This window comes from Trichosurus vulpecula, chromosome 3, assembly GCF_011100635.1.
Source record: "Trichosurus vulpecula isolate mTriVul1 chromosome 3, mTriVul1.pri, whole genome shotgun sequence".
In the NCBI taxonomy this organism is placed as follows: Eukaryota; Metazoa; Chordata; class Mammalia; order Diprotodontia; family Phalangeridae; genus Trichosurus; species Trichosurus vulpecula.
Genome location: NC_050575.1, coordinates 55,997,352 through 56,010,651, shown reverse-complemented (window position 1 = coordinate 56,010,651; position 13,300 = coordinate 55,997,352). Strand labels below are relative to the sequence as shown.

The 13,300-nt window shown below is 38.1% G+C and overlaps 1 protein-coding gene across 2 annotated transcripts in view; it reads left to right on the top strand.

The window, feature by feature from the left end:
• The window catches only part of PRELID2 (PRELI domain containing 2), a 92,320-nt gene that overhangs the window by 55,022 nt on the left and 23,998 nt on the right, over window positions 1-13,300 (top strand). For both annotated transcript variants that reach the window (XM_036748433.1, XM_036748434.1), the window contains exon 5: window positions 3,802-3,907. In XM_036748433.1, the coding sequence (XP_036604328.1) occupies window positions 3,802-3,907 (106 nt within the window). The remainder of the gene's footprint in view (window positions 1-3,801; window positions 3,908-13,300) is intronic.

The following is a 13,300-nucleotide window of genomic DNA, read 5'->3' as shown; positions in this document are numbered from 1 at the left end:
TCTAAAATGTACAATATAAGAAAATATTCTTTATAATCAGCACATATTAGTTCTTTATTTAGGTACTATGCCCAGTTCTAGCTCTTCCTAAAATGCAATGTGAAAAGACTTGAATCATCTTATCATCTTCATTAAATGTATGAAGAACTGGGTAATAGAATGGTGGGGGGAGGAGAATGAGATGGAGACAAGAGAATAGGTGAAAAGAAATGATTTTAGCTAGCATGGAGAAAAGAAAACTAAGGGATGATTTAATAAAAGACTTTATTTAAAGGTAAATTATAAGGTAAATTAAAGGTTGTGCTCCTTTGCTGAAAATGACTTATGGTGGATACATAAGGACTTTTGAATCAATCTGCAAGTGAAGTGCCCTTACAGAAAGGTTGATGATAAACTCTATTCCCATCTTCACTGAAGACAGAATGAAATAAGTGGACATAAAATAATAATAGTTGTAGCTCATATTTAAAAAAAAACCAGCTTACTCCTCATGAGTTCTCTGAGGAAAAAGACACAAGTATTAATATAATTATCAAATTTGCCCTATGTGGAGCAACAGGTGTTCTTTATTTACCTGTGTTGTTCTTTTTTCTCTGTGGATAGTAAAGGATAGGGACCTGTGATTTCAGTGAAACAGGGAACTCCAAAGTGAGGGAACTCCATCTACAAACGCAGGTAGGTGCCTTTTCTGTGACCTATTGGAAAGAAAGTGAGTCTCCATTGATGAGGTAGTTGGCCCCCGTTCTTATAGCAAAAAGGAACAGGACTGATAATATAGTTTCGCAAGTATACAATATAAATCATAGCCTTAAGGATTTAGTTTACATATGTATAATCTAAAAATTGCTGATCAAGGTTGTTAAACACTGGGATGAATTTTTTTTTTCCTGCCAGGTTGTGACACATGAAGAATCTAATAAGGTGAAATTTAATAGGGATAAAGTCTTATATTGGGGTTAAAATTTGAATTCACAAGTATAAGTAAGGTAGGGGAGATATGACTTGATAGCAACTTGTCTGAAAAAGATCAGGAAGTTTCAAGCGACTAGCAGCCCAATGGGTCAGTCTGACATGAAGCTGAGGAAAGAGAGTGTGGTCTTGAGATGCAGGGGCCCTGCCTGGGCCTGTCGGCCCACCTCTGGATATATGTTTCAGTTCTGGGCACTCCCATTTAGGACAAGCTGGGGGGGTCCATCTCGACGTAGAAGATGAGCTCAGTGGAGTAGGGCGTGGTCACGTGCCTCCAGTCTTCAACTTCACCTTCTCGGCTGTCCTCGTGCTCTATGCCCCATGGCGGCATGTACATTGCTGTCCTGCGGGGGCTGGCCACTCCCCACACGTACGCCATCCTGGGCTTGCTGCTGGCTCTCGGCCCGGCCTGGCTGCAACCCCAGCTCCTGGGATGAAGTATTGAAAGACCGCATGGAATTTCTTGCCCTTTAGTTCTTAAAAAAATAAACTGTCCTATGACAAGGGTATAACTTCTATTTTGAACCCCATTATTCTATGATATGTGGGTAGATTCTGTTAGTTAGACTATGATGGAAGGGAGAATTTCACTAATCTATGACCTAAACCTACTTTGAGGACTGTGGTTTCCCTCAAATTGTAAGAATATTCAACTTTTCATTTTAAATATTAAAATCTCTGTAAAGTTCTATGCTGACAATCTGTAATCAAGGATGAGAAAGATTAATATCTTAAGAATATAATTTTACACAAGCAAATTATTTTAAATGGACTTAGACATGAGAGATAGAAGGAACCTTATCTAGCTTATGAAAGTACTCTGAATATTTGGATAAACTGACTCTGTGTGTGTGTGTATGAGAGAGAGAGAGAGAGAGGGAGAGATGAGTTTTGAATGCTGTTCCTTTGCCTTATGAATCAGAATGCATAGGCTGTTACTCTCAGTGGAAAGAGTCTAAACCGGGGCTTACAGGGACAATTTAGACCAAGATAACAAAGCTTTTTGGATCCAAGAAGTTACCAGAAATGCCTTCACTGTGAATGCACATTACCAGAAAACGTGCCTTTTATTTTCTCTCTTATCCATGTTAAAGGAGAGGGAAAGCTACAAATATCCCCTTCTACCTCTTTTGATTGAAAATAAAATTTTTGGGGAGAAAGGAGGCTAAATGGCTTAGGAGAATGGTAATCTTTCATTCCCTATGTCACCAATTCATTTTTGTTAACCCAAGACACTTTTTTGAAGGGCTGTAAACTCATCAGTGTCTTAGTTGTTTTTTAATGGACATGCAGCCAGATGACAATTACAGGTCTCATAGAGAAAGTTTCAGAAGAGGAAGAAAATAAAAGGGGAATATAATTCAATTCTTCTTCCTAATCTCTGAAGAGTTCTTCTTTTGATGTAGTTAAAACATATTAGTAGAACAGGGAAGAAGGCTGTAGAGTAACCATTCTCTTTCCCTCTCCTCTGCCCATGAACAACCACAAAAAAATTCTGGACATCAGGAATTTTAAAATTCATGTTAATATGCTGTTTTCCTGTAGCAGCAAATGCTTTCTAAATGAGTGATTTAGTGGCTGTGCCAGAAATATGGAAGATGGCCCATACACAAAGCCTACTCTCTGAGGCCAAATTATGGGAATGAAATTTTAGGGCACAGTTAGCTGTCTCTTGCTCTCACAAGGGATGAGAACATGACTTACTGAAGTGAGCTCCTGGATTACTTCTGGTTAGGGATATGCTCTGCCAGGCCTGTGGGGTCTCTGACTTTGGGCCTTTCATTGATCCCACAAGTACCAAAACCACAAAGAAAGCAGTAAGAAACAAAAGTGGGGGCTTCTGACCCTTCCTTATATACAGGCACAGTGGGTAGAGGGTTAGGCCTGGAGTGAGGAAGACTCAGATTCAAATCTGATCTCATACATATACTAGCTGTGTGACTAAGTCACTTGACCTCTGTTTGCCTCAGTTTCCTCAATTGCAAAGTGAAGATAATTTAATAGCACCTATCTCACAGTCTTGTTGAAAGGAGCAAATGAGTTGATATTTGTGAAAGCACTTAGTACAGTTCCTGGCACATGGTAGGCACTATACAAATGCTTATCCTTTTCCCTTCCTTCCCCTTCAAAAACTTAAAACTTAAAACATTTTAAACATTTTTTACCCTTCTATTTGATCTTGCTTTGGACTTTCCCACATTTTTGCTGATGGAGAGACAAAATGTTATCTTGGCTCTATAGTCACACCTTTGCTTTATGATCTTGAAAAGTATAATTGATTGAGAGAATGAAGAAAGAGGGGGACAAGGTATATAGGGAGGGGCTAGTTTGGCTCAACCCATGACTGACCTTGTAAATTCATCACTTTTGTGACCTTGGACTGGGTCCTCTGAGACATTCTAATCTGTAGATTCCCAGGGTAAGCCGCTTCCCTTTATATGGATGGCCATTATGTATATAGCTATAGTTCCCTGGGATTTTGGACTAAGCTCAAGGAGACAAGGGCAGCAAAGAGCATAAAAGAACAAAAGTGCCATTAAGTCTGCCCTAAATGCATGGCTCAGCCCAGTTTTCCTCAGCTAGTATCAAAACTTGATCCGATTCATTGTCTGTGCAGTGACAGGTTAACTTTGCCCTAGGGTTTTTACTCAGCACTTTATATATTGGGTGTCTCCCACCCAAGAGATGGATCAGAAGGCAAAGTCAGGGGGAGAAAAAAGGTGTGTCAGTATAATGCAGTAAAGGATAAATGATCCTTTTAATTTATTGAAAATTTGTATCATCTTTGTACAGAGAAATTAAATTACATCAGAAGGATATGTTCTATTGCAGGACAGAATTCATACAAAGAGGCAGAATATCAGTCACTGGGGCAGGATTTCTCAACTGCATATTAGAGACTTTTGCCCGTACTTTTCTAAAGCAGGGCGCCCAGAAGGTAAGCTTATTTCTCTTCCTCCTACTAATCATTGGTATTCCCACCTTGCTGAAGCCTTATTCAAGTCTCTTTAAAGCACTATTCATTCTGATAATTTCACTTTGGATTTCATGCATCTGTGAGCTTTGGAACTGACTGGAAAAGTCCAGACCAGAAAAAAAATCCATTTTTTTCTCCTTGCTTTTTGATATAAACCAAACTATGTAGCCTTTCAATTTTATTTCTCCAATTACCCATAGGAACTTTTTTGCTTAATTCAGACTGTTCTACTCACTATCTCCCTTCATAGTTTGCATTCTACTGCTTCTATACCAGAGATTGACTTTTTTTTTGGTCATGGATTTTGTTTGGTACTCTGAATCTTATGGACCCCTTCTCAGAGTAATGTTTTTAAATGTATAAAGAAAATACCTGGGATTATAAAAGAAACCAATTATATTGAAGTAAAAGTGCAATCTTTTTTTTTCTGTCCAAGTTCATGGACGGCCTGAAATCCATCCACAGATAACCAGGCTAAGCACCCTTGATCTATGGCAATAGAGGTAGTGACTTGATCTTTGGTTTCATTGGTATGAGGTGAGAAAAGTATAATAGTACTTGTATAAGTCTTGTGTATACTTATGTATCAGTATAGGTCGACATCTTTGCAACTTGTAATCTTAGAGAGTTTCTACAGCAGCAAGGTGGCACAGTAGATAGAACAATGGACTGGGAATCAGGAAGACTCATCCTCTTGAGTTCAAATCTGGTCTCAGACATTCACTAGCTGTGTGATCTTGGGCAAGTCACTTACCCTTGTTTGTCTTAAGTTTCTTCATCTGTAAAATGAGCTGGAGAAAGAAATGGCAAACCACTCCAGTATCTTTGCCAAGAAAACCCCAAAAGGGGTCATGAAGAGTTGGACATGGCTGAAATGATTGAACCACAATAAAGAACAGCAGTTTTCAAAACTGGGGGTCCTCAAAACCCTTTTGCTGTTGTTGTTGTTCAGACAAACAGGCTTATGTGACTTGCCTAGGTCCATACAACTAGTAAATATCTGAGGCCAGATTTGAAACTCAGGTCTTTCTGACTCCAGACCCAACACTCTATCCAATGGACCACCTAGCTGTCCCAAAACCTTTACAAGGGGTCAAAGTCAAAACTATTTTCACAATAAGATATTTTAACTTTTAACATGGTAAATATTGTTAGCTATAGTCTGCATGAATAAGAGTTCTTGGGGTCAGAAGAAGTGTCCTCACTAATTTTAAAGGGCAAAATAGGGTCATGAGACCAAAAAGTCTCCGAGAGCTTAAGTGACTTGCCCACAGACACATTTGTCAGAAGCAGAACTTGAACCCAGGTCTTCCTGGCCTTGACACTGGCTTTCTGTTCACTATGTCATTCCATCTCTTTGCCTCTGGTAATTCTACTCTCACTTCACTTATTATTCTCTCCACTCCTCTCTGCTTAACCAGTAGTTGCCCAGCCTTCAAAGCCCATCTCAGGGGCCATGGAGTCTTCTCCTAGTAGTAATCTGTACACAGCAATATTTCTTTCCTACAACTGCCATCTATTATCCCTACCAGGTATTGGACACTTATTGTTTAACTTTTCAAGTGTATGTTCCTTGTCTCTAAAACTTGACTAAAGCTGGAAGGCAGGGATCATTTTTCAAATTTATATAGGTATCCTTCCCACTACCTAATATAGTGCTGAACACAGACCAGACATTCCCTGAATATTTGTTGAGTGAATGAAAGAAAATAGAATCAGCAATGTACTGTACAATGTTTCTGATGGATAAGGCTATAATAATTTTTGAATGATTTTAAAGCTTTAAAATAATGTTCTCAAATAGATTGATGTTTTCAAATAAATTTCTCTGTTCTCCATGACTCACGTCTTAGAAACAGTATAGCTTTTTTCCTGTTCATATTTTACTTTCTCCCAATTTATTTATCGTTTAATGGCTTTTGTTTAGTTTGGAAGCTTTTTAGGAGGTGTTCTATTTGTTTTAACATTTTGATATAGTGCTTTGGCATAAAGTAAGCACTCTACAGATATGCAAGTATGTTGTAGTGGAGAGAGCAAAAGCCTTAGAGTCAGGAGGAGACTTGGATTAACATCCCAGGTCTGATACCTATCGCCTTTGTGACTCTTGGCAAGTCATGTAGCCTTCATGAGCCTGTTCCTTTATCTACATAATGGACTTAATTGTACTTGTACTGCTTACCTCACAATGATGTTCTCAACCAACAATTTAATAAGCATGTATTAAGATCCTACTATGTGTCAGGCACTGTGCTGGGTGCTTGAGATACAAAGACAAGAGTGAACCAGTCAGTAAGTCCCTGAATTCAAGAAGCATACATTCAATGGAGGAGAAAAAAATGTATATTTATAGACATATGAAAAACACAAGTAAAACAGGATACAAAGTCATCTGGAGGGGATGTCATTACTATCAGAGGGAACCAGGAACAGCCGTGTAGAGGAGGTACAACTTTGTCTTGAGGGGAACCAGGATTTCCAAGAGGGCACAATGAGGAGGGAGATCTTTCTAGGCACAGAGACAGGAGATAAAATTTAGTGAGTGAAGAATAGCATGAAGGTCAGTTTATTTGCATTGTACAGAGCATGGAGGAGGGGAGTAAAGTGTAATAGACAGAAAAGGTGGGATGGGGCCAGGTTTCAAAGAGTATTAAATGCCGAACAGAGGAGTTTGTGTTTGATCCCACTGACGATAAGGAGCGGCTGGAGTTTGTTGAGAGAGAGAGAGAGAGGGAGAGAAAGAGAGGGAGAGATACAGACAGAGAGACAGAGACAGAGACAGAGAGAGACAGAGAGAGAGAGTGTGTGTGTGTGTTTTGGGGGGTGACATGGTCAGGCTCACACTTGAGGAATGTTACTCTGGTAGCTGAATGTGAGATGATTTGAAAAGGTAAGAGACCTGAGATGGGGTGTGAAATTGGGAAGCTATTGCAATAGTCTTGGTGAGAAGTGATGAGGGTCTCAACTGGGGTGATGCCTATGTGAGATGGGTTTCAATATGGACTTTATGCCCTTTGTCTGTGGACTAACTTAGTTAAAGAAGGAAGGAAAGAGGAAGGAAAGAAGGAAGGAAGGAAATAAGCATTTATTAACCTCTTCCCATATGCCAGGCACTGTACTAAAATATTTTATTTGGTTCTTTCAACAACGTGGGGAAGTATTATTATTATGGCCATTTTACAGTTGAAGAAACTGAGGCAGAGAGAGGTCAAGTGACTTCTCCAGGGTCACACAGTAACTAAATTTCTAAGGCTAAGCTTGGACTCAGCCTTTCCTGAATCCAGGCCCAGTACTCTATCCTTTATACCACCTAGCTGCCTCTAGTGAACTTCAGAGATGCTTCTGACCAGAAGGTTGGCCATGAAGTGATCATTTCCCCCTTTCCCCTCCTCCCCAATGCATAAGAACTATTTATTATTATAGAGTTGTTTACTAACTCTAGGGTTGCATACTCCTAGGGGCCTTGGATTTGTTGATCCAGGGATTTTTTAAGGCTACCAAACATTGACCTTGGGCTCTTTATGCGGTGAGGCAGGAGGTTGGTCTGGGACTTCTAATAAGGTCTTCTGGTCACCTCCCCACTAACCATCTGCTCTAGGTGTATGGCATATTTGAGGAAGATTAGCACCTCTGGTGTGAGGCCTTGTTGTGCCCTTTTCAGGGCTGCTTTGGTGTCTATCTGACACTCAACTCTCACCTGTGGCTCCAAGAAGCTGTAGCTTGTGCAGTGGCCACACCCCACAAACTGTCTTAACAGATCGGCTAAACCAGAATGAGGGTAGCCAATGAACTTCAAACTTGTTGGTGAGTCCTGGGCAGGGGTGGTGAGGTGGGGGGTGTCTACTTCAAGAATGTGGAATGGGTGGATGAGAACAATTTATTTACATGGCCGTGCGAAGGCAGCTAAAGCAGGTGCTTTGGAGCACTTAGAGTTTGGTCAAACATTGAAGACACCAAGGTCATCCACTGTATTCTAGGCTGTCAACAATTATCTTGACTTTTGTCTTGCCACTGGACTTCAGTCACTCTGAAAGAGAGAGTAAGGCTGATGACTTTGTGCAACTCTGCCTCACTTAAATCCAATTTATGCATGAGTCAGGATATCATACTGTAATGTCATTGGTCTTCTTCAAAAACGAAGGACAAACAAACTTTGATACAGAATAAGTAAGCAAATATATTTAGAGGCTACAAAAAATTATGTTATGTATATACATTTTCCTGAGAACCATTATGGTTGTAGCGGAGAGAGGGCCCAGTTTGGAATCAGAGTAAGCTGGGTTCAAGGCTCACTGCTGACTCCTACTGGCCCTATGCCCCAGGAAACTCTGTCATAGGCACAGGAGGCAGCTCGATGGTGCAGTGTATAGAATGCTGGGCATGGAGTCAGAAAGGCATGAGTCCAATTCTGGTCTCAGAATTAATAGTTGTGTGACTCTGGGCAAGTTGCTTAACCTCTGTTTGCCTCAGTTATTTCTACCATAAAATGAAGAGAAAATAACCACCTACCTCATAGAGTTGTTGAGGTAATAGTTATAATGTGCTTCACATAGTGCCTGGCACATAGTAGTAGGTAATATATTTTCTTTCCCCTTCATAGACCTCTTTGGCAGTCTTGGTGAAGTGTAAGGAATCTTATAATCATGTTATTGAAGGCACAAAATAAAATCTACAGGATTACAAAAGATATCAATTATATTGAAGTACAGATATAAAAAAAAATGTTGAAAAGTTCACAGACCCCTAAGTTAAGAGCGCTTTCAGAGTCTAAGGTTTGAAGTTGTTGATCTGAATTGTTATGTGATATTTCCTCACTAGGAGCTTCCTATAGTCAACCAATCCACCAGCCAAGCAGCAAGTATTTATTAAGTACTTACTAAATACCAGGCAAAAATCACATGGTATCTCTCTTCATGGTGTTCAGGTTTTGTTGGTGAAGACAACATGTACATACCAGTTAGTTATATACAAAATAAATACCAGGTAACTCTCTCTCTCCCTCTCTCTCTCTCTCTCTCTCTCTCTCTCTCTCTCTCTCTCTCTCTCTGTGTACTATAGCAGATATCTATTAAAATTTTTCAAATGTATGTAGATGATTTCATAATTGAGAAAGAACAAAAGTGTCTAAAAGAGTTCCTGAATTTACAGTAGCTTTTTTTTATCACATTATTTTTTCAATCAATGTATTCTAATAGTGCAACTATTATCATGTAGGCATCCATAAGATATCTCATGTTAAAAAGGTTTCCTCATACTCATGAAGGTTGGGAACTGCTGTAGTAAGGCATGAAAGGACACCAGTGCAAGGGCTGTTACTTGTGAGAAAACCTGTACCAATGAAATCTTGGATCCTTGAAGGATGTAATTGTTTGCAAATTCAGAAAATATAACTTTAAAGAAACTTACAAGATAACTTAGGTGTCTATTCTTGTCATTCTGTTCTTAATAGTCAACATAGAGTTTATGAACTAAGAAGTAATTTCTAATAATTTTCTATTTATCTAAGTATTGCTACCAATAAGGAATTTGGGGACTGTTTTTTTTTCTCTAACACAACTGTTCTTTTTTTAGCCCATTATTTCTGAGCACTTACAGATTAGGAGAGATGCTACAGAAATATGGAGATCTCATTTTGCATTTATGTAGCATTTTTTTAGTAAAAAAAAATTAGGTTAGTGAAACACATTTGCAGCATGTGCAAAAATAATTTAAGTTATTCCACCCCCTCTATTGTCAAGATCCCATCATAATTCCCATTGTATTCAGAGGGAAACTGAAGTAGAAAGAAACTGAATTCAGCAGCTTATGGTATCATAGTGTGAGGACTGTAAGGGACCTTAGAGAACATCAACCCTCTCATTTTACATGTGAGGAAACAGATTCAGAGAGTTCAAATAACTTCAAGTGCTATGTGGAATTTCTTGGGACAAAATAAAATACTTATTGACTTATGCAATAGACCTTATGTATTTTTTTTAATATTAAAAAAACCCACCTTTTAACCTGCAACATATTCTCCTTTTAAGGCAATCATTTGTCTTGTAAGATTTGAAATTGAATTCACAAGATTTTGACACATTCTTAAGTTCTTTATCACAAAACCATACTTTGATCATATTGGATTAGTACAGTACCTTTGATAAATGGTCCAAGCCTAACTTTGATTGTAACCCATAAGTTTTCTTTAAAAAAATTCAATTTTATTTTTAGTTCTGAATTCTTTCCCTCTCCCTTTCCCATTGAAAAGGCAAGAAAATTAAAATCCATTACAAATATGTATGGTCATGCAAAGCAAATTCCTGCACCAAACATATCCAAAAAAATCAAGAAAAAGTAAGAAAGAGAAGAAAATATGCTTTAATTTGTACTTTGGGTCCATCAGCTCTTTATCTGGATGTGGATAGCATGTTTTATCTTTAATCAACCTATAGGTTTAAATGAGGTTTAAATTGGGTGAGTTTCCAGACAACTGAATCATGTTAAGTTCTAACTCTTGAATAAATTTCTTAACCTTTGTGACATGTGGCATAATATGAAGTCCTTTTACAATAATCTTTCTCCATTTGGGAATTATGGTAATTCTGGAACAATTTTATTTCTCTATATCAGCATATTTTTCAGAGTTCATTGTTCTTTCAGTGGGGATAATACTTGTGGGTTCAATAGAAGTAAAAAAAAAATGTCCAAAGCATTTTTGGGTGGATGTTTTCCAGGCTGATGAAGATGCTCAGGTCTTACAGCCTTACTTAGACTTCTTCTGACAATGGTTTCTTAGCATAGTCATGAATGAAAAAGTGAGCTTCATGAGTAAAAATGTATGTTTTTATAGTCTCCATTTTCTAGTCCTTTGTATTGTTTTGCTCAGGATTTTTCTTCATAGCAATGCTTAAGAGTTTTTTCTTTTTGATGTAACTAATCTTGCTAGTTCTTCCAATTTAAAGAAGCCTGTGCCACATTGTAGAAGAAATCAATAACAACCCTTCCAGTTGCCAGGTTACTATGAAGGTCTTAGTTTTCTGTGTACTTAATTATGTTGTTTTGTAGTCTGCCAGTTCTTGGCATTGCTTTTCATTTTCAAGTACACTTTCCTTTGTGCTTTGGCATGACTGTTCCTGTTTCACCATTGACTTAAGTGATCCTTGAAACATTTTCACTTCTTCACAGCAACATATAACTTGAACAATCATTGAAGTGTGCTTCGTGAGTGTTTTTGCATATTTCCTTAGAGTAATATCCACTCTTAAAAAGACATATAATTAAAAACACAACAAAAGAGAGAAACCAAATAAATGTGCATTGCATGAAATCCAGCATTAAGTTAGAAAGAACTAATTCAAGGTGAGGAAGGCAGGTCAACTCCATGATAATCAGATGTTCTGTGTTGGCATGGTGTCAGTGGAAGAAACATGTCCATTACTGTCACAAAATTATTGCTTGTTTCAAGTAATTTGCACATCACTATTTGCCCATACTCACACAATACAGCAGGGTCAGTAATCTTTTTTTTGGGGGGGAAGGGTCAGTAATCTTTCTGATATAATTGAAAAAATAAAAAAAAACCTACCAAGTCATCTTTCTATGTCTCAGTAACATTTTCTTAGCCTGAATAAGACTCCAGGAAGCTTAAATTAATAACAAAAGGTCTTCTTATAAGGTAAGAAGCCATGATCTCTTCTAGTTATGCCAGGTTATTAGTCAATCACTCTTTTCCTACTCCATAGAACTCTTGTCCCCTAAAGTGATCCATGGGAAAGGGACAGTGCCTGCATGTCTGCCTTCACACTGTGTGTGTGTGTAGGGGGGGTGATGGCATAGTAGTGGTTAATTATTGTAATGATGAGACAGATTCCAGGAACGTGAATATTGGTCTAGACAAATTGCCACCAGAGAGATTTGGGCATGCTGCCTTCTACGTAGTATCAACTTATTATTTTACTGAAGCCAACTTTCTTAGTATGGGCAAGCAGTGTATCCTGTAGAGGATATGTTTAGTACTAGATGGACACACACACACACACACACACACACACACACACATACTCACTCCCACACACAAAAAATTAGCTCTAATTCGGTGACACATTTCCAATTGGTTTACCAATTCATCAACAAAAAACACATCTCATCAAATTCTTCCATCTTAGAGATTAATTATTCATCGTGAAATGAGTCTTAGCTACACACTTCCCACTTCTTCTGGGATTGCCATGGATGTGTAGCTTTTTGAAGACTCATTTTAGCAAAACAACTCCAAATGTCAGTTTGTATTTTAGCAAAAAGGACCTTTTCTTTTATTGCAGTGGTTAATATCTATAAATATGTTTCACTGTGCATAAGCATTTTTATAGGCATCTGCATTCCAGAATCCACTATCTAAGAGGGAAAAAACCCCAAAGGATAAACCTGCCATTTGAAGGAACAAATAAATATTGCAAATAAGTTTGACATAAAGAACTGCAATGTTGTAAGGTACCTTCCATATATCAGGGGATTTTTTCCCCCCACTTGTTATTTTTATGAAGCAAGCCTTTCAAGATTCTTCATCTGGCTTAGATCACTTGACAGTACTGATGAAATATGTACTCTCTCTCCAATTTCACAGAGTTGATTTCCGGGCTGTAAAGTCATCTCTGATGATAAAACTTTTCAGGGGCTTTACCCATGCTTAATAAATTGGCAATCTCTTACTAAGGGCAATTTCAAGTCCACTATTGAGAACTGAAATGGATTGGTCTATTTTATTTTCAGATCTTAGCTATGATGAGAATAATGCAAAGACTTTTGACTTTAATGATTTTTTTCCTGTTCAATTTTCTTTTTAGAATTAAAAGAAAATAGTGGTGCCCATGATCACATACATCCCTTTAGCCACAATTGCCTATCCTGCCATAATCATTAGAGATTGGTGCCCTTGGATAATATTTTTTGGGGGGAATGTATCTTTTAAAATTGAAAATGAGGAAGGTTTCTTTCTGAAAATGAGTATTCTGTGGCAGCAGTAGCTTTTGTTTCTTCTACTGAGCTTAAATTAACTCCTGCTGTGCCATGAATGAAGCTTAGAAATCAAAGGTCCCTCAGTGACTCATTTGACTTCATCCCAGTTGCATAGGTTTGATTATCAGTAATACTTTCAAGAATCCCATCAATCAGATCATCGAAATTTTGAGCTATTTCATTTGACGAAACTTATTCGAAAAGTATAAAGCTAGGTTCTTAACTGAAATGACAAAGGATGATTCTTAAAGACCCAAAATGAGCTGGTATTCTTCTCTTGCAAGGGTTAGTGGTCAGAATGCTTCAGCATGGTAGAGTGGAAAGGACACTGGATTGAAGGTCAGAAGATTTGGGTTCTAGTCC